This window comes from Numenius arquata, chromosome 4 (genome assembly GCF_964106895.1).
Source record: "Numenius arquata chromosome 4, bNumArq3.hap1.1, whole genome shotgun sequence".
NCBI lineage: Eukaryota > Metazoa > Chordata > Aves > Charadriiformes > Scolopacidae > Numenius > Numenius arquata.
In genome coordinates, this window is record NC_133579.1 from 46,697,511 (window position 1) to 46,719,282 (window position 21,772).

Sequence of the window (21,772 nt, forward strand, 5' to 3'; positions counted from 1 at the left end):
TGATAGCCTTAACGGAGCGTATTCCACATAATTTTTGCTGTTAACTCAGCTTCTTGCCAGCTTTTTTGCTGGAGAAGATGTGTGTATACAGGCACACACATAAAAGCAGGTAAGAAGAGGAGTCACAAAACAATGAAGGAAACCTGTTGACTCAACCCATCAAACCAGACACATTGAGTCCATAAAGCAACAAAACCACTGGTACTGCAAAACTTCGTTCGTATGTGTTTAAACTGAAGGATATAAAAAACACGTATTCTTCATCTGTTATGCAGTAAGTGTGATTTATCAGCAGCGTTATACGTATATGGTTTCTTAACTGGTTAAAACCTCAAAAATTAAAGTAATTTATATACATTTGTCAGGTTTGTATTTTAGAGTAAAAATTGGAAGGCACACAGACTGACAATTGGGTACTGGCATTTCTATTTCTAGGGCTCCCCAGTTCCCCTAAAGCCTAGGAATAGACAAAGCATAGATAATTTGTTGGTGTCAAGAGACAGATTAATTTATCTTAAATGAAAGTAGGTTGAAAAATATCACATGAACATATATTTCTCATGATGTCTTTAAAATACTCATGACTTCTCCCATTCACAGTTCAGTAGGAACCAAAAGCAAGATGATAATTAGAAAATAAATATTGTATTCTTTCCCTCCCTCCCAATGTCACTTTTTCATATAAGAGATTATAGCATGAAACAGTTTGTATCACAGGACTACTGCATACTTCTCTTCCTTTTCTGATATAGAAGTAAACATAAAAGAATGCCCTGAAGAATCAATCTGTAAATTATCTTTGATATTCAACTTTTCCATTTTTCCTACGCAGAACTTAAGTTTTACTTCTGACAGGTGATAAGGGGCTTATTTCCTTTTTAAATAACAAAGACTCAGACTCTCTGCCAGTACAGATGTATATAGTTTTTACTACCTGTTATATGAGCTCATATCAGCTAGCAGTCTACCTGCATAAATTAAAAATTATCCCCTACCACAAACTTGATAATAAATATCTTGATACTTTTTCAAACTAGTTTTTGTCCTAAACTTTAAGGTAATGAACATTAAACTGCATTTTATGACAGCTGAATGATGCAGAACAGATGTTGAGCTAAAATTTCATTTGCCAAATGTCAGCTCAGAATACGTATATAAAACTGGAGTATTAGTAATCCAAACTACACTGTGAAAACAATGGAAAAAATTGTCAACTACATCAGTGCCTGCCAACCATTTTTCTGGGACTTCAGATGGAAATTCCGCCTGAATTGAAGATTCCAGAAAATAATGTTCAGTTTTAGGAACTCTAATTGCTTATTGGGATGAGTACGTTCTCTTCTGGGTATCTGTTTCTCATCTTGAACTGACTGACACATAGCAAATGCTAATCAAAAGCCTGCAATTAGTATGCTTTTGTCTTGCAGTTTTTCCTCTGCCAGTGAGCCTCTGGTTGGACAGGTAGGCTCAGTGTCTGAAAGTGATGCCTGCCATTCCCGTCCATGATTCATCTCAGTCACAAAAAAACCCAGCCAACCAAAGCAGGAATAGGTCTGTAAGGAAACTGAAGAATTATCAGTTGACAAAGTCCACCCACTGACCAAGATGCTTATTTTTTTCTTGCTATGTAATGTATAAAGGATAACCCTTTGGGGAATACAATGTGACTTAAGACAGGCATTAAAAGTCTTCTTTGTATTTGGGCCGTACTTTCCTTTTCCTAATTAAAGCCAGTACTTCTAATTATACCTCCCATGTGCTACCCTAAATTATTTCTGTCCTTCCATAATATTTTTTCTGGAGAGTCTTCTGTCCCTTCCTTTCCACACTTGTCATTTATCCACATTTCTGTAGTCTACCCATAGAAAAGTCTCCTGACTGCTTTTCTTCAAACTCCTTCCAATTTTTCAATGCCTTTCCATGAACAATCAGCAGCTGCTGTGGGCTACAGAGAGTTTCTCAAGCCAGTGTGCCTAAGTGGACTACAGCTTCTGGGGACAGTGGACTACACCTGCTGGGGACTAGGGCATGACAGTCAGGGGTGCTTCTGACATCATTCTGTAAGAAATATTTGAACCAACAAGTAAGGGCAGCAGTAGTAAGTAAGAGATGCCACACACAGTCCATGCATCAAATGAATGAGATGAAGAGTAATGCAAACCTCTTTTGCAAAAGGTATTTTGTGAAAAATCCAATCCATGTAATTACTAATAATATTTCATGATCCCCTCTAAAGAGTTTATCAAGTTCAATTTATACCCGGATGCCTGCTCGCTCCTACTTTACCTACAGAAATCAATACTCATGAAGGTACAAATGATATCACAAGACAAGAAAGAACCAAAAAGCAGGCAAATGAAAAATTTGCAAAAGGAAATCTTCTTTTACAAGCATATATCCTATACAGTAGCTGAATAATAGTCGTAAAGTGATAGAAGAGCAACTAAATAGAGATAATATTTTCTTAAAAAGATATGTCTAGGACCTGTAGACATACTGTAATTATGTTTTTCCTGTCTATTGAGAATGGCGTCTTCAACACCATCGTGCTTCTTGTAAGAACACATCATATGGATTACAGTAATTCCTCCTCTAGTTTAGTGCACTCCAAATGTAATTTTCTTTACATCTGAACATGAGACAATTATAAAGCAAAGCTTTCTTTTCCTTCATGGGTTTTTATATTCTTGAATACAAGTATATCAAGATACCAAGGTTTCAGAAAAAGACTTCCCGCTTGGTTACCAATGTTTGCTCTGGGGCAGGGGAAACAAGGGGAAGAATTCAGATTATGTTTTCTCAAATTTGTTGAGGAATATCAAAAGCTAGGGGGAAAAAAAAAAAAAAAGGTTGAAGACAGACGTTTTCTCAACAAGTAAGACTCTACAATGGCTGAAGTAGCTGCGAGTAGCGATTTTTCTGATGTACCATAAAATTTAGCTGCTGTTGTGTTCCTGGATGGAGAGATCTGCTATAATGCCAAATGAGTAAAAGAGATCAGGCTGTGAATATTTGGTTTTTAATGCAGGGAAAGAAGCATTTTCAAATTGTTGCTTAAACACCTCCAGCGTTTTCGTTGGGGGCAAATTTTTGGGCTCTCCTATCATTAAATTACACATAGCAAAAATAAATAAATAAATCACACCATCTGCTGTAGAAAAACCTTGTATAAATTAACACTTTCAATAAGTTTAAACTTAAGTTACCAAAGAGACTTGCTTTCTTTTCCATCAGAAAACTGAACAAAATCACCAAGTGCATTGGGGATGACAGTATTGCCATTGCTGTTAGCATGGAAGTCAAATCGTTTGCCAGAAACCTCACTCTCTGTAATCCATCTGCCTGCTTGGGGTGTGCATGGCTATAAAGTTTCCTCCTTGCACCTTCTCTAGGTACATGAGAACGGTCACGCCTCACAGCAACACTAGAAGTTGTGCTATGTATTTAAACAGCATGCACAGTAACAACCATTTCTGCAAATCTGAAGTAGAAACATTCTGCTAACAGGTACTGGCATTGGAAGCCTGCACAATACACAGGGTGAAGCATAAGCCTGATTCTGTGCTGCTTCCACACTGCTCACTCTCGTTCAATACCAGAATACCCTTTTCTGCAGCTTTTATGAATATTACCTGCAGACAAACCAGCAAAACGACTTGAAAATTCAATCCACAATGGTTACAGAATCAAAACAGTCATACCACTCCTCCCATTTTCAGAGAAAATAACTTTTCATACCCTTTTGAGAGGTGGCACTACTGGAAGCAGGCTAAACACACATACTCAAGACCACACCTATCATTTTGTTTCACAGAAGAGCTCATGAGAGCCTTCCAAGGCAAAACAGTGGGACAAAGATGTTACGCAAACAAAAGCTTTCATGTACAATCATGGTTTTGTTTTGGTTTTTTATATTCAACAGCAGAAACAGACAAAGCAAACCGCAATTACAAACCTCTGTACGAGCAAGAAATAGTAGACAATGAAGGTTTCACCCACCTGGGATCTTTCTGAATGCTATCAATGGAAGGTGACCTAGCCAAGGTCCCCTCAGGTGGGATGGCTGGCCCAGATTTGCTGTATGGTGATTCAACAGAAGGACAATACTGCAGCTGTCGGTAGGGGTCTGCGTAATTGGAGGCTGGGCCGGCCGCATAGCTGGCCCTCTGGAAGGTCGCTGTTGCGTTCTGTGTGCCGTGTTGACTGCCTGTGCGCTGTAAGGGTACGGAGTCGACACCAGGGGAAGATGGGGCTACGACAGGAAAGTAGGGACAAAGTAAAAAATTGAGGACCTGTTCACAGAAATGGTTAACCAGGTCTAGGCAGAGGAAAAAAAAAAAAGGCAAAACAAAAAATAAACACACACATATAAAACAGGGGTTCAAAAAGAATGAGAAAAAAAACAAAAAAAACAAACAACATTGTCATTTTCAAAACCATTGAAGTAAATAACTGTCAAACGAATTTCTAAATGACATGCCACTTGTGGACTAGCAGACCTTTACACCAGTTAAACAGACCGTAGCAGTGCTTTTCACTTGGGGTTTTAACTGCACTAACCTGAAATGAAAAAGTGCAGAAGCAGCATAGGACTAGTCAAGCTAAGATTCACAACCACCACCCAGTGAAGCTTTTGCAGGGCTTACAGGGGTGGAAGCCAGTCAGATCCACCAGCAGAAGGAGGGTCAAACCAGGCTCAAGACTCCAAATTGGGACAGATGGCTCTATGGCAGAAGAAATAGACAGCCATGGCCATCCCAAATTTACAGTCCTGGTATCCATAAAGCAGGTAAAACCAGACACCTGCTACTGAGAGTCGTTACGTACGCTTCATTAACCGATCTTCTGCATATTTCACCCTAAGTAAGACTTAGGGGACTGCTACAGCTGAGTCTGAAAAAAAACTAAGCACAAGGTGATCACGTAGATGTCTTAATGCATGCCAACAACAGCTGTGCTCACACACCACAGCTTGAGATTAACGCACTACCAGTTTTGAGCGGCTTAACCAACAGATTTAAACTGACTTAATGCTTTTGCGACTCAAAAAATCTTATTAATCTCTCTCGTAGCACATTCTCTTTCTGCTACAGCACCATGTACTGGAGATCCAGTCGACTTTATGATGGTTATCAAACATGCAATATTTTTCAACCAAATTCCAGGTAATGGAAAATGGATTCTCACTGTAAGAGCCAGAGGACCAACATCCACATGACCTTTGGCCTGGAAACAAATACAGATTAAATGTTGGATCTGCTCAGAAGGAAATTTGGACTGTTTGAAGTGGCACGTGAACTCATGGTGGTGGTGAACTCATTTCCCCCTGTCCTAGGATACGAAGAACACTTTCGCCAACAGGAGCAGGCCAGGTGCACAACTATTTTTAGCTGTGTCAAAGTCATATGCAAAACTGTAGGCAAAACCGCATATTCAAGAGACACTTTTTCATAATAGATTTCCCAACCATTTCTCATTAACATGCACTTTTACATTTTAATAAAATAAATATTTTTAATATATTATAGGTCCATGAAAGGGACATTAAATGTTTCATCTCAAAGTGTCAGCAAATGAACAACAGTGAGCTTTAAATACAATTACAGCAGTTTTGTCTGACCTAGTACTCGTTTAAGTCACAACACCTGAAAATTTGAAATTTGCATCAAATTTTTCCCTTATTTTCATTTTTTCCTTATGGTTCTGAAGTATATATTTTTACACTAACTTGTATTGTCTTATAACTTTGTTACAAACATAGATAAGTGAAATCACCCATTTACCTATTGCCCCATCATTGGGAGTGTTCAAGGTCAGGGTCGACGGGGCCCTGAGCAACCTGATGTAGTTGAAGGTGTCCCTGCTCATTGCAGGGGAGTTGGACTTGATCATCTTTAAAGGTCTCTTCCAACCCAGACCAGTCTATGATTACATTAACTTACATATATAGCAACATTTCAAAAGTATTGTTTTTGTTTAATCTCTAGTATATATTTTCTCAAGAAATAAGGTAGTAAGACACATACAGACCTTTTTGTAAACCTGCATCAGTTAACATGCAGTGACAGTATTAGCATACTGAAACATCTCATGCACAAATCATGCTAAATTCAGTGTTAGGAAGACACAAGGAATACATCACATTTTAACAGAAAATACACACAGTTCAAAACCAAAATTTGGTGCCTTTTGAGAAAGAGAGTGAAAAAACAAGTTAGAGAAATTACTGGAAATACTTTCAAGTGAAAAAGCACAAATGTAATTGTATACTGATATAAAGTACTGTCACTATGCAGAATATGCTGCTAGCTTTTGACACATTATATGGGGAATTGCAAAAAACCCTACAACACTAACACTGCTGAAAACAAGAACTTCACTGTAATGTAGATTGCTTTGCAAAATATTCTAGTGTATTTCCCTTCCTCTCCTTTGCAAGACATTTCAATGGAAATCATGTTTGTTTTTAAATTCTTTGAAAACTTTTCTTTCTATTTTCTCCTTTGTCTTGTTATCAAAATAGTTATTTATATGAACTGAAACTAGCTGTCACCCTAACACCTACAGGCTTTTTGAGTCACTCTGATTCATTTCTCAAATTATCTTCCTAGCAAACTGTTACTTCCTTTTGAATTTTATCACAATGAGCACAGAAGTGCTATAGTCAGAATACGAGAATGAGATGAATCTATGACTTAGTTAAGCTTATCTGTGAATGCTTGTTTGGCCACTGTTAGCCAGATCAATTAAAAGAAAAACAAAAAAACCCAAAGAGCTAACATTTTAGAATAATTTCTACATCTAACCCGACTATAGCCAACTTTGTGGACTGTAAAAGGTTTGGTATTAGCAGACATTTTTACACAAATAATTTCATGTAAAACTGAAGCAAAGCCATCTCCTACCAACACATTACTCTTGCTTAAACAAATCCTTTTGGCAAGCAGACTTACTTACTGAAGTGTGGCTCTTCAGACTATGGCAAATTTTCTGTCTATTGAGATCTCCCTTCAATTTAGCTATTAAAAGAGCAAAGTCCTTGTGATTATGTCTATTGAAATAAATAAACTCAGAAGTTCATTTCCCTCACCCAGCAACAGTAAATCTTCAGTGAGCACAGGGGTGTCCAGAAGGCACAGACTTGGAGTGGAGTAGAAAGCAATCTCGTACCAGCTACATTTGCAGATGGTTAATGCAACCTTTTAACGTGTTTTTAAATTGAAGACACTTACCCCTTCCTCTAACTTTTGCATTTGACTTCTTTCAAATCCAAGCCAGCTACACATCGACCAGAATCAGCTCAGCGTAGGTAAGATGCAATACTACTTTGGCAAGGGCCTTGGGTTCACCCCAGCAAGGGAAGAGAGATGGGAAGAAGTTGTAACAGAAGTGCTGTTTCTGGAGAAACGGGCTGCCTTCCCATCTCCAGCACCAGCCCCACCTTCCTGGGATCCGGCCTAGTTGAAGCAGGATCATGGCTAAGTCGCATCATTGCCCTGGGTCTACAGCAGACTCTATTCTGCCTCTGCATTAAAGATAAAACCAAAAGACATGACCAGACTGTGAAGAAGCAGGTCTAGTTTTGTGGACACCTTGACACCTAGTTGATTTAATGAGAAGCTTGGAGGTAAAGGTGTCCACAGAACTGGACCTGCTTCTGGTCCTCAACAGTCCAAAAGCTGACAAGGAGATCAAGATTAAAATCAAAGAACCAAAAGGCCTCAAAGCCTTTTTACTTCTGTATCTTGCTTTGCCTAAGGGACAACCCATGAAAGCACCATTTTTATTAGTGACTGCTGCTCCCCACTTTTTAAAAACTTATATGGAAATTATGCGGTTGATGCCAGATAAGTAAGTCTCTGTTCTGCTTCCTTTGTACTGGGCAGCCGACCTGTGGCTCCTTCCTGGGACCACTAGGCACAGTGGCCTTGCAAGTGTACAGGGAGCAGGGGGCTGGCAGCTGGCCGCCCCTTCCAAGCTCCATCTTCCACTCACACCAGAGGGGTTTGCATGGGCAGCATCCTGCAACGCTGAAGCTGGCTCCCACTGACAGCAGGGTCATGGCACCCATCTCTGCTGCAGCTTAACAGATACTGGGTATAGCAAATAACATGCTCAGTGAGAGGCCAATAAACCTCTACACATTCATGAAATTTTATAGTTCAATACAAGAACCATGCTTGAGGAGGATGATTTTAATTTTGAGTTGAGAAAGGGGTTTCATTGAGGATTTCCAAATGTGCAAATCAAGAACTATAATCTGAGTGATGAGATTTCAGTTTGTCACCTGAAGATTTCTTTTAAGACCTTGTTTTAATTTGGCATGTCATTAATATCTTAGAAATACCACATCATCTCAACCCTTCACTACTGCAACACCAAAATTACAAGCCCAGAAAACAGAGTCTGAGGTACCACACAAACGTTTAATATGTTCTTACAAATCTTTGCCAAAAGATTGAGCCCCTGTTCACTATAGTGAAAACTCTCCAAAGACCTGATGTATGCCCTGATTATGGTTCTCTTGACTGCAGAAATAGCATATAGAAAAGCCAGCTTTTATAGTTTTCTATAGCTTTTGCATAGTATCAAAGATAAAGCAACTTTTGTATTCATGTTGAAAATTTAGGTGTGTGTCTAAATGCGCTCACAGACTCATAATGAGATATTCAACTTCGAAATTCACTTTCAGGTTTTGTATCTTGTTTTCGAATCTATGACATCTCTAGAAAGAATTAACAAAACCCAAAAAGCAAGAACACATTGATTTAGGCAGGGATACCATGGCACCATGCCTAAGTATCTTAGGAAGACCAAATTCACCTAAGAACTGCTAAAAATTTCAGACTTTTAGAAAGTCAGAGGGCATTTTGCCCAGTTAACATATGTAAGATCAGACCTTCAGAAAGGATAAACTGATTTATGAGACTTATCTTGTAACACCTTCTTACTGAAAATTACTTGGCTGATGCTGCTGTTTGACTTGTGGATATTACCTTGTAAAATTTTCCTCTTATTATTATGTACTAGGCATTCAGTTTCTGTGTTAACCTTCTCCTTGCACCTTTCATACAGATTTCATAAGTTTTTATTTTTTCCATTTTTTTTCCCCCCACTGATTTGCACCTGCAGTTGATTCTTACTCTCATGTGAAAGTTGAAAATTGGATCCCAGCAAGATATCCTTTCAGTGCAAGGTATGTCCACCATCCCTCCATGAGTTCATAAATAATACAAATGCAGTGCATTCTGTTGGCAGCAAATACATAGGAAGATTTATAAAACAGACATTTTTCCTATCTAATACACTGTAAAAATAACACACCGCATTCTCTGTCAACTAGGAAACAGAATTCACTTGGGGAATACAAACACTTTTTATCTGTAAACATTAAGTAACTGTTTTAGAGCATGCACCAGCTTTTTTGCAATAGAAGTTTAACAAAATGGAATATAATCAGCCTAGGAGCAAATCAGCAATCAAAAGTACCAAGCACAAGCAGTCAAGTTTAACACTGTTCAAGATGTATGATAATACATATATAATAATAACAAATTTGCCTAGCAGTTACTTTTAGCAGCAATTTTTCACATTGTAAGCGTAAGAATTTAGAGAAATATATGGTTGGGGGAACCTGAAAACACTTACTGAAAAAGGGAAAAAAAACCCTCTCCTGGTTGATAATAGCAACTACCTCTAAGGTAGTCAAGATTTTATAAAGGCACTATCATATCCTCTGTTCAAACTACACATGCACAAGGAATTTCATACTTTAAACACACAAACTGAACAACAACAACAAAAACACCACTAAAGGACTTCAGGATAGAAGGCTTGCAGGATGTTATGTAAATATCAACACCGCAGGAGTCCTATGTAGCTTGGGAACTTGGCTATGTAATTTCTTGTAGTCAAAACAGGAAAAACACAGTCAAAACTATTGCAACTTTCTGCTCTTCTTCTCTATTTTCCTCTCCCTTGCTTCTTCACACTCTTTATTTTTTTCCTGTTTTTATGCTAATCTTGCAATGAAACCTCCAGTTTCCAAATTCTCAGCCAGAGAGAAATAAAAGGAATCTGTAAGCACATCTTCCCTAAATTTTCACATGGGCTCTTCTCCATCCAGCCAGCCTTTGCTCTCAATGCATCAATCTTTTAGGGCTTCCAGGACTGCATCAAACTCCACAGAGTCAACTGGAAAAGCCTCTTTCCCTCTATTATCTCCATGTCCTCTCCCAGGGATTTCTGGTTATGCTTCAAAGACTCAGCTAGCCTTGTTCCCCCTAATTCTTCCTGCTGGCTCCAATTTTCTCTAGATAGTCATATTTTGTGTATGTCAGGGAAGATACAACATCCTTCCCTCCAGTCAGCTCTACCATGCTCTGCTTAGCACCTTCGAACAGGTGGGCATAGCAAATAGGCAGTCTCTCTGCTCCATCAGGTACGTCTTTTTAGGGAACATAACATGCTGTACAGGGGAAATGCAAACAAACAAAAGAAATAGATACTGAATAGCATAGGGCTTAGCAAAAAAGGTCTCTTTTCCACCCACACACGTTAGTCACAATTTTCTCACATACAGATACCTGGCTATCACACCTGCTTGCAATCGGTGTGTCTACATGCTGTTGCAAACACGTATTCAGTAATATTTTTATCATCAGATGTTTCCATGACATGGTAAGGAGGAAGCCTTTTTATCAAAGCAACATCCATGTCTCCTCCAGATTGCATCACAGGAGATTTACGTTGCTCATACCTTCCCATCCCATCTTCAAAACCAGAGGCAGCTGTTGAGCCACCATGCTGCTACTTCTATGGGAAATGCTCAGTGCGTCTCTGAATTAGTCAACAGCTTCATTCCCACCGCTGGCAGCTGCAGAGGACTAAGCCTAATGAAGATCATAAACATACTCAAAGTGATTGTACACCCCAGTAATGAATTATCATCCACTTGCTATTTGACTCTTTCAAAAATCTTAAAAATCATCTCCTGACCATCGCTGTATTTACATGCCACTGTTTTGCGCGAGAAAACTCCTTGCTTCATAGAAACCAAGGAAACATCACTTGTGTTCTGCATATTATCACATTTAATAAATCCTCTTCCAATGCAAAAACTGACAATCTTTGAAGACTGAAGAACTGAAGTTGCTACTGCACTGATGTATCCTTTCATTTCGATTTTCTAAGTGTTCTTTTGATCTGACACTAATTGTTACAATAAGGCTGAACATTCCTTTGCTTAGAAACTGATGTTTTTCCATAATACAGAAAGAATTGGTAAAAGAAAATACTGCTTCTTTAGTTTCTGAGCTATTCCTCTGTTTACAGAACAGCTGGTATCTGGTCACTTTAAAGGCTCCTTTTGTTTATATTGTTCCACTTCAGTTTGTACATTCTCCCATTGTCTGTGTCTTAGTTTTCGTTTCATGCTTATTTTTTATTTGAAATATATACCTTTTTTCCTTTTAGTGAACAGTGCCATTGGGGGAAGACGTATAACTGCCATTGTCTAACCCCTAACACAAGGAATAATTTTCCTTACCAACAATTTAGACTTGGCATTTCTTTAAATTTCTTTAGTATTTATTGTATTTATGGGTTCAAGTACACGATTAGCTGGTATCAATCTGAAATCACCTAATTCCATTAGGGTTAGCAATGGAAGCAAATACGTACCTTATGAACAGTCATCTATAAGGACTTTTGTACTTCTAAAGCAAGAAATAGGTAGACAAGTACTTCAGTGAGCAGCAACAGAGTTTATTATGTTAGAAATTTGTATTTCAGTGCAATAGATATGGTCCCTGAGATGAAGGAGTTCTGATCAAAGTTTATTTGCAGCTGTGCTTGATGCAACTTCAATGAAACCTGAACTCGAAACTTAAGCGCAGCCTCTTCTGCCACCAGGTCCGTTACAAGGCTTCACTGCTGTGCCCAGCCTCACATCCCCACAACCTTCTCAAATTCTACATCCTTCCCTCCAGTCATACTTCACCGACAGGTTCCAGAGTTACGGGGTGTCCATCATAGTAATACAGCCTGTATCTCAAAGGCACATACAGCTAAAGTATCCCTTTGAAATCCATGTAGTCTGAGGGGACACCAAGGTTTTATGCAGATATTAGGATTTCCCAGGCAACTACATATTTTAAATTATTTTGGATTCCCAACTCTGACTCAAGGAAAGAGTGACTTTCTTCCATCTTTACAGCTGAACAGAGCAGAAGGCATGCTTTTCATGTTTTCAATATTAAAAAAAAATATAATACTCCTTTCCACTTCCAGGAACTGACTGCATTTTAAGTCTGCAAGATTTTAATCTCCACTAATGTATGCAACTTCCATTCCCAGACTCAGCTTCTAACATGTTTCAGTGCTGCTGCTCTGTACAAAAAAAAAAAAGTGGTGCGTCCACATAATGTAATAATCGGATGCCAACTTTGGCTGCTAAAGGTTTTATGCCAAGATCTTTTCTCAGATTGCCTCTTGTCTCTCTCAGCTGCTTTCCTCAATTTGGGGAGAACATGCAGTTTAACGTGTCTGTTAGGTGAGCATTAAAACAGAGAAAGTAACAACTGCCAAGGCCCTTAAAAGCAACTGCCCTTTCAGAATTTGAGATAGTAAAATTCACCTCGCTGGAGATAAAATTCAACCCTGAGCATTGGCACAACACAAGACATACACATCACTTTCCTCCTCTTTGCAGTACTATGTAGTTTCACATTGTGTGCCTGGGACATAATGATCACATCCATTATAAAACCTGATTACAGCAAAGTCCCACAGACCATACTACTGTGCATAGACTAGCCTACTGCAACTAAACTGGCTGAAGGAGGATAGAGCCGGACTCTTTTCAGTGGTTCCCAGTGACAGGACGAGGGGCAACAGGCACAAGCTGGAACATAAGAAGTTCCACTCAAATATGAGAAAAAAAAAAAACTTCTTTACAGGGTGACAGAGCACTGGAACAGGCTGCCCAGGGAGGTCGTGGAGTCCCCTTCTCTGGAGATTTTCAAGACCCGCCTGGATGCAGCCCTGAGTAGTGTGCTCTAGGCAATCCTGCGTTAGCAGGGGAGTTGGACTAGATGATCTCTAGAGGTCCTTTCCAACTCTGACAATTCCGTGATTCTGTAAACTTCTGTTTTCACTCCAAATTCACCTTCTCTTGAAATCCCTCTGTTAAAACTTTCCTGTCCAGGTGGCCAACAGAAAATATAGCACATGGACAAAAGTTACAATTATTATTAAAAAAATGTATAAATATTATGAGGCAATAACAGATCAACAGCCTGCATGGCATCATGCTACAGCCATCAAACACATAGATGTCTTCTCCTTCAGATTTTGACTTCTCCCTATTTAGTACACTATAATCCTAAGTAATAAAATGGCTACTAACTGGTATTTTTAGAACACCTTACTGAGCTTCAGCTATTTAATTAAAAGTTTCCACTCTGGAGTAAAGAGTTATTTTACTACTAAGTTAACCACATTTGTATTCCAGTGCCAGACCATGCGATAAGTATACCTTAAACATTAACCTGATATACTTGTTGTACTTGTAAAAACTCCAACCCTACACATAAACTGCTGAAACTATGATAGAGGAAGAGACTACCTCTAAAAGTAGACAGTCTTATATAAAAAAAAAAAAAATTACAGCTTGAGTTTTAAAAAAATAAAAAAGCTGGTGATTTTTAAAAGAATGCCTTTAAATATAATGTTGCAGAAAGAATCGCAGAATCACAGAATCACCTAGGTTGGAAGGGACCTTTTAAGATCATCTAGTCCAACCGATGAAAAAAAAAAAAAAAACCACCACAAAAAAAACAAAAAACACACAACACCCACAAACAAACCACACACACCACCCAACACTAATCCATATTCCCAAGCACCATGTCAATTCCTCTCTTGAATACCTCCAGGGATGGTGCCTCAACCACCTCCCTGGGCAGCCCATTCCAATGCCTGACAACCCTTTCAGTAAAGAAATATTTCCTAATATCTAACCTGAACTTCCCCTGGCATAACTTGAGGCCATTGCCTCTTGTCCTATCATCTGTAACTTGGGAGAAGAGACCGACCCCCGCCTCTCTACAGCCTCCTTTCAGGTAGTTGTAGAGAGCGATAAGGTCTCCCCTCAGTCTCCTCTTCCCCAGACTGAACAACCCCAGCTCCCTCAGCCTCTCTTCGTAAGACTTGTGCTCCAGACCCCTCACCAGCTTCGTTGCCCTTCTCTGGACCTGCTCCAGCACCTCAATGTCTTTCCTGTGGTAGGGGGCCCAAAACTGGACGCAGTACTCGAGGTGGGGTCTCACCAGTGCCGAGTACAGGGGGACGATCACCTCTCGGGTCCTACTCACTACACTGTTCTTGATCCAGGCCAGGATGCTGTTGGCCTTTTTGGCCACCTGGGCACACTGCTGGCTCATGTTCAGCCGACAGTCGACCAACACCCCCAGGTCCTTTTCTGCCAGGCAGCTCTCCAGCCATTCTTCCCCAAGCCTGTAGCGCTGCCTGCGGTTGTTGTGACCCAAGTGCAGGACCCAGCACTTGGCCTTATTGAACCTCATTCCGTTGGTCTCAGCCCATCCAGCCAGCCTGTCTACGTCCCTCTGCAAAGCCTCTCTACCCTCCAGCAGATCAACACTCCCACCCAACTTGGTGTCGTCTGCAAACTTACTGAGGGTGCACTCGATCCCCTTGTCCAGATCATTGATAAAGAATGATCCTCTAACAACAGCATTAGCTGCCTTGAAGACATTACTGACTAGTTACCTCAGGCACAGCACTGTGTTTTTGTTCAACAAAGATTTACAAAAAGGAGATTTATGAAAGGTGTTTGAGTTGCTTCTTATTTCATGAATGACAACCTTGTATTTCTACACACACTGAAGTAAATGAAAGAGAATGGACAGAGTTCTGCATCACTGAAGTTTAATGTGACCAGGCTCTAACCCAAGACCATATCTGTACAGTAAATAGATGATAAATACACAGTTAGTTTCTTGCACAGGGGAGCCACTGTATTTTCTCAATAGTGGCAGATGAGATTTAGAGGGTATGTACTTCCCTGGACAAGATTTTATAGTCACACTTCTCCCTCAATAGATGGCAAAAGTCAAGGGACATCTGAGAAGCATTGAGACACAGTCTAAGTCATCCCTCTATTTAAAAAGAATAGAATTATGAGAAAATGCAGAGGACAAACCACAAGCCTCTGGAGGTATCCTGTTCATGAGACAGAGGAAGGAAGCTCTGGATACAGCCCATTTTAAAATGTTTCTATTCTGAGCAACAGTGAAATCTGGGCTGTTGTCAGATGGGTAAAATTCCTCTGTGGAACCAAACTATGGGCTCAATACTTTGAAGCTACGAATATCTTCTTTGGAGAAATGCTTCTCCACTATAAGGGGGATACTGCTCACAGATTACAAAGGTGGCTCTGCAGGGTTTTTTTTCCTCCTGCCACTTCCCTCCCTCTCTCATTGCTCCTGTCCACAGGTTTACAGCAACCACTGGATACCACTGAAGTTGAACACAATGTGTTTTATTACACTTCTACCAAAATTTTAATAGGAAGGAAATAAAATTTTAAAAAAAAAAAAAATTCTCTCAAAGGTGCCGCCACTGTACCTGGAAAAAGAATCACCTAAAAACATATATGCAAGAAAATAACCTAGGTAAGGCTATGCCAGACACCCTGGATCCGTCAAATGAAATGGGATTATGACTTTGCATTGCTTTGAGGTGACTTGTTATTCACCATGCAGATCACTAAAGTATTTTGTGCTCAATTTACTTTGTACTGAAGATCTGTTCCCCGCTTGTTTCCTATAATTCTCTCTCCCAAAGCAATGTTATCAAGTGGATGTCAGTTAGGAATACAGGTCCATTATCACAACATTACCAAACTAATAGAGATGCAGCGGTAGGAATATTTTTTCTTTTTAATTTCCCTGAAAACATTATGTCCTATAGCCAGAACTCCATGCTGTGTGATTTACCAGCATGATTCTCAATTAATCTGCAGCTGTGGCATCACAGTATGGCCCTGCACAGCACATCAGCTTGTGACAAAACAAAAAACTAAACAAACAAACCTGTTCCCCCAGCCAGAAAAAACCCCAAAACCTAAGCAGAAAGAGGCAATGTTTGGTATTTATAACCTAACTATTGCACCTCAGACTGAACAAAAGCTAAATAAAGATTTGAGAATTAGCATAATGGACAAAGTGTTCAATGCAAATGGGGCAAATCAAAGCTGATTTTTCTGTTGCTCCTCCTTTTTGGCTGAAGTGACAACTTTAAAGCCAAATAAAGAAAAACATTTTTGAAACTGAGATCCCTTTTTCACTTTTAAATGAAATATTTGTAATATGGGAACTAGCATATAACAGGTAGCTTTTCATTAATACCTAGATGTTGCTGTGAAAGCAAAGTAAACCCATACCGCTGTACTCATTGATGCTCACTGTAAGAATCCCTTCGAGGGCCAGAGGAAGAGACTGCCCTCAGGCTGTGCACCCTGAGGCAATCCTTAAGCTTTCCTCAAGGCCCTTCCCCTGGTGCCAGTGAGATGCATACGTCCTTCGAAGAGCTGAGGAGGGCAGGTTCACTCCTCCAGTGTAACTGCTGGTTCATCCTTGCCTCTTGTGTGAGGTCGGGGACAAAGACAACTTGCCTACAGCCCCCCAAACCAGTGATAGCTCTTAAAGCATGAGCACTCTGCAGGTTTTGAGGTCTAAATATCCACAGGTAACAGAGTCAGACTTGCTTTAAGCCAGCAGCACTTACTTCACTGATAAAGCCAAGTTTGTGGAGAGTTTAGGATAAGCACAGCCCTCCCATCTACCACCCCTGCCTCCCAGACCACTGGGGACAGAACTCCTTCAAAGCTTTTAATAACTTCACGTGGAAATCATATCCTTTTTAGAAAAGAGGGCTTGTCTCTTTCACCAAGGCACCATGGTGAAAGCAAGTGTCATTATGAACCTCCAGAGTGCTGCCAGCTTCCAGAGGGTGATGGGAACTGAATCCACAGACCCCACCACTACTGAAGCTGTGCTCCCCTGCTGCAGGTCAGCATTGACAGCCCAGAACCTGAGCAGCAAAGCTGCTTTTTCCTCAAGGCAGCTACAGAAATCCCAGGCTTGCTAAATAGTGAGATTTTACCCACTTGGACCTGTTTAATCTTTAACGTGAATTAAATGCCAATAACTAAGAACTAGCCCAAACTTCTAGTTCTGCAAATAAATGAACGATCACTGGTTCTGTGTCCCACTCTGGCTGAAAGGCAATCCTTACCCCCTCTTGAGTAATAGCTCTCTTCAAATTCCAGCAGCGTTCATGTAAACATCCCATCAAATAAGCTTATATCTACTATTATTACCTTAGATTTTAAATTAACAATGCAAAGCCTTTAGATTTATATGGTGTCATGGTTTAACCTAAACACCAGAGGGATGGCCCATAGACCAGAGGTGGATATGATCCTGGTTTCAGCCAACACAGTTAATTTTCTTTCTAGTGGCTGCTGTCTTTCAGATTTGGTATGAAAGGAATGTAGATACTGCATATTGGTTTAGTTGGGGCCAGGTGATGTTTATATTAGCCAAGGGCTTTTTTCAGCTTCCCATAGAAGCCAAGAAGCAGCATAGACAGAACAAGCTGGCTGATGGAGTATTCCATACCATCGACGTCACGCTCAGTATACAAATACAGGTTGGCCAAGGGGCGGGTATCCGCTATCACTGCTCAGAACAGGCTGGGCCATCAATTTGCTGGGTGGTAAGAGTGATTTATGGTGTATTACTTCATCGTGTATACTCTTTCTCCATTATTATTGCTGTTATTGTTCTAATAAACCGTCTCCATTTCAACTCATGAGGCTTTTTCCTTTCCCCTCCTTTTCTCCCTACCCTTCTTGGGGGGAGAGGGGGAGAACTCAGTGAGTAGCTGCGTAGTGCTAGTTGCCAGCTGAGATTAAAATGTGTCGGTCCTTTTCAGTGCCCAATGTGGGGCACCAAAAAAGACTGTTGTGGTTTAACCCCATTTTTTAACCCCAGCCAGCAACTGAGCACCATGCAGACGCTCGCTCACTCCTCTCTCGAGTAGGATGGAGGAAGAGAATCAGAAGAGTGAAAGTGAGAAAATTCGTGGGTTGAGATAAAGACAGTTTAATAAGTAAAGCAAAAGCCGTGCATGCAAGCAAAACAAAGCAAGGAATTCATTCACTGCTTCCCATCAGCAGGCAGGTGTTCAGCCATCTCCAGGCTGGGCAGGGCTCCATCATGCATAATGGTTACTTGAGAAGACAAAATGCCGTAACTCTGAATGTCCCTTGCTTCCTTCTTCCCCCAGCTTTATATGCTGAGCATGATGTCATATGGTATGGAATATCCCTTTGGTCAGTTTGGGTCAGCTGTCCCAGCTGTGTCCCCTCCCAACTTCTTGTGCACCGCCAGCCTGCTTGTGAGTGGGGCAATATGAGGAGCAAAAAAGGCCTTGAGAGCTCAGCAACAACTGAAACCACCACTGTGCTATCAACACCACTTGCATCCCAAATCCAAAACCAGCTGCCAGCAATGAAGTCAACTCTATTCCAGCTGAAACAATGACATAAGGAAAATGAGTAACACACATGCCTGAACATAAATTATTACTGTTATTTACTCTGTTTACAAATACAAGTTCTAAGTTGCTATTCAGTGAGAAAATTAATTTGTTATTTTTATTCTGAGTACTCCCTCCAAGCACATCTTTTGAGGATTTCCATTGCAAAAGTAGAATTTCATGTTTATTGCTACTTTTAGCACAAGAGTTTGGTACTTTTTATATGAGAAAAGACACTAGCCTTGGAAGACCAAAAGGGATTGTTAAATAAAAGCTACAGGTCAAAAAAGCCTATGTAGCTACTGCTGTCAAGTTTGAAAGATTATTTTCAGTTTAGACAGCATGACAGTAACACACCTGGTCATAATTTAAACCACAAAGCAATGAAGAATTCATCCTGTCCCTTTCTAAAGTTATGCTAGCAAGGGAGATGTCCAGTAAATTCCTACTGTTTTGTACCATCTGTAATTTGCAGCCCTTAGTGCAGAACTATCATCATGTATTTCATTCACAAGTGAAATACAAGGAAAATATGAAAGTTAAAATAACCCAAAAAACCAAACACTCAAAAAAACAGTGAGTAAATAGAACAAATTGAATCTAGTTTACCCCATAGAGAAATTTTAGCTTATTGAATTCTGCTATTGAATGTTTATTCACCTAGAGGATGAAAAACTCTGAGTGGACACTATCCTTAGTTGTGAAAACATTCCTGAATTTAGTAAGTATTGAAAAGCTCACAAAAGATAAAGTGGTGATGTCTACATTTAAAAAAAAAAGAAAAAAAACACAAAAAAGCCCAAAACCAAAACAGTTTCCATCCTGTGAGTCACTCATCTTCCAAATTCAGTGAAATTTTCGAATTCAGGAAGAATGTTCTCTTTTTAAAAACAATCCATACAGAAGTAAATGGCTTGCAAGTATAACTAGCATGATTTTTGTCTCTAACGGCCAATGTTAGCTGCAGAGAAAAAAAATCTAGGCTTTGGACAAAGTCCTTAGACTAAGTTTGCCTTCCCATCAGATGTGGAAAAGCATGCACCATCTTCACGATTAAAGGTATTGCTGTAATAGACAAAAGAATGTGAACTATGGTCTACAAAGGAGCACACTGAAGTCTTAAAGCTTTCTCCCTCCCCGGTGCAATGCATGCACACAGAAGATATGGGCCATGAACCCTTGGCACTTATCTTCCGGGAGTATGCAGCAATCTATGTCCCTCATATCTTATACCAAGTAGTCCAGACAACTAGTTATTCAGTCCTACCATAATAAACACTTGAGACAACCCAAAGAAGAAATAAAAACTTATGCGTGCCAAACTTCAGCTGAATTCCTTCCCCTCCTTTCTGCTACTTTGAGAAAAAAAAAAGATGTATCATCTCCATCAGAAGGGATACATTCCTACAGGCATTTTTGGTAGAGGCAGGAGGAGTCTGAGAGCTGATATGATCCAGCTCCAAATTCCCTCTGAGTGCTGACAGCTCTTCAGCCTGGTTGTGTGAAAGGCTGACAGCATCCGCAGCTAACAGCTATCGACAGAGCAACAGAATAATTGGCCTGGCACGCATCCACCTGCTTTTATTTCCCCTGACCCTGATGATAGGGGTGGAGGGGGAAAGCAAGGGAGGATCAACCCAACACAAAGCTGGACTGATGGGGTCATTCTTCAGAACGAGCCTGGAGCAACGTTCAAATCCATATCCCAAACAGCAAAAGAGAATTCACCTTCACAGGGCCCATTTTTGCTACCCAAATCAGCGTATTTTTTTAGCTTTTCCTCTTCCCTTCTGAAAACCCATCTCCAGGTATTACCCACAAACATCCTGCGTCCCAGTTTCGTTCACTATAATTGTGATCTATGTTGACAGGGTTTCCTTCCTTAAGGAGGTGCTGTGAAGATTCCAGTTACAAGCCAGCCTGCTACTTCAGCGCAGGGAAGCAAGGGATATTTTGCAAGCAAAACAAGAAACCCACTTCAGGGCATGACTGGGAAAGAGCACATCGTATAGGGAATACAAGCCGGCTACATGTGGAACATGAGCCATAAAGTTCAACATAAATAGCCACTTTGTTCACCGTCACTGCCTCCTCTGCTCAGTGATTTAGGCAGAGACATACTCTTCTTTGCATGAAGGGGACAATTACTTTCTTATATGTGCATATGACTCTAAACAAAACATACTACATTCACAGGAAAAAAATGGTGAAATGGTATTCTTCAAAAAGTATAAGCTGTCACAGGTATTTAACTAGAGAATTCTGTGGAAAAACTTTTTTTTAAGGATTTTCTCCTGTACTCCAAACATCTAAAATTTGCATGAAGCAACAGAAATTTTTGGACATGCAAGAACTGACAGCTTTGTCCTTGGATAAATGGTTCTTAAAAATAAAAAAAATAAAGTTTTAGAAGAAAGCAGAGTTATCTTGCTCCAAGAAGTACATGTAACCTTTTCTTGATGAAAATGGGAGTGATGTGAGAATGGACATAATCTTCCCTCTTTGATCAACACAGCAAACATAAAAAACCAGAAATACTTACAATTCCTAAGGCAAGTTCCTTCTACATCTGCTTTAGGCTATTTTGGCTGTAGCATTTATGTACTCTATTTTCTGCATTAAATACCATAAATATCCCTGTTGATTTGTGATCTATTTGTGGGTTCCAACATACAGCTGTATTTCATTTGGTTGAGAGGACATTCTGCAAGTAGGACTTGTACACCAGTGCATTTCATGGACAATCATTATTATTTATGGATAAACCACTGATGCTAACTGCTTTTCTCTATGCCATAGTTCAATAGACATAAGTCTGTGTACCTATACCTAAGTGTACCTCTGTAGGAGAGAGGAAGAACATTTATGTATGATCCACTTTGAAAGTAAGTTAACAATCCTTTCACTTCTTGCAGAAGGAACTTTGCGGTCCCTTTGCAACACAGAAAACACCTTTGCAAGCAAGAAATCCTAGCAATTTCTTCAGAGACAACAAATTTTCCTCAAAGACAATACATAGGATGAAAAAAAAAAAATCCTCTCTCTCCTTATGAGTAAGCACTCTCCCCAAATTAGCTTAACCTCCTATACATATAGCACAACATTAAGTATTTCTCCTATTTGTGCATGCCTTTGGGGTTCTATT

General features: G+C 39.9%; 1 protein-coding gene across 2 annotated transcripts in view; it reads right to left on the reverse strand.

The window, feature by feature from the left end:
• CTNND2 (catenin delta 2) overlaps nt 1-21,772 on the reverse strand; it is a 543,425-nt gene that overhangs the window by 240,279 nt on the left and 281,374 nt on the right. For both annotated transcript variants that reach the window (XM_074146739.1, XM_074146740.1), the window contains one exon: nt 4,000-4,252. In XM_074146739.1, the coding sequence (XP_074002840.1) occupies nt 4,000-4,252 (253 nt within the window). The remainder of the gene's footprint in view (nt 1-3,999; nt 4,253-21,772) is intronic.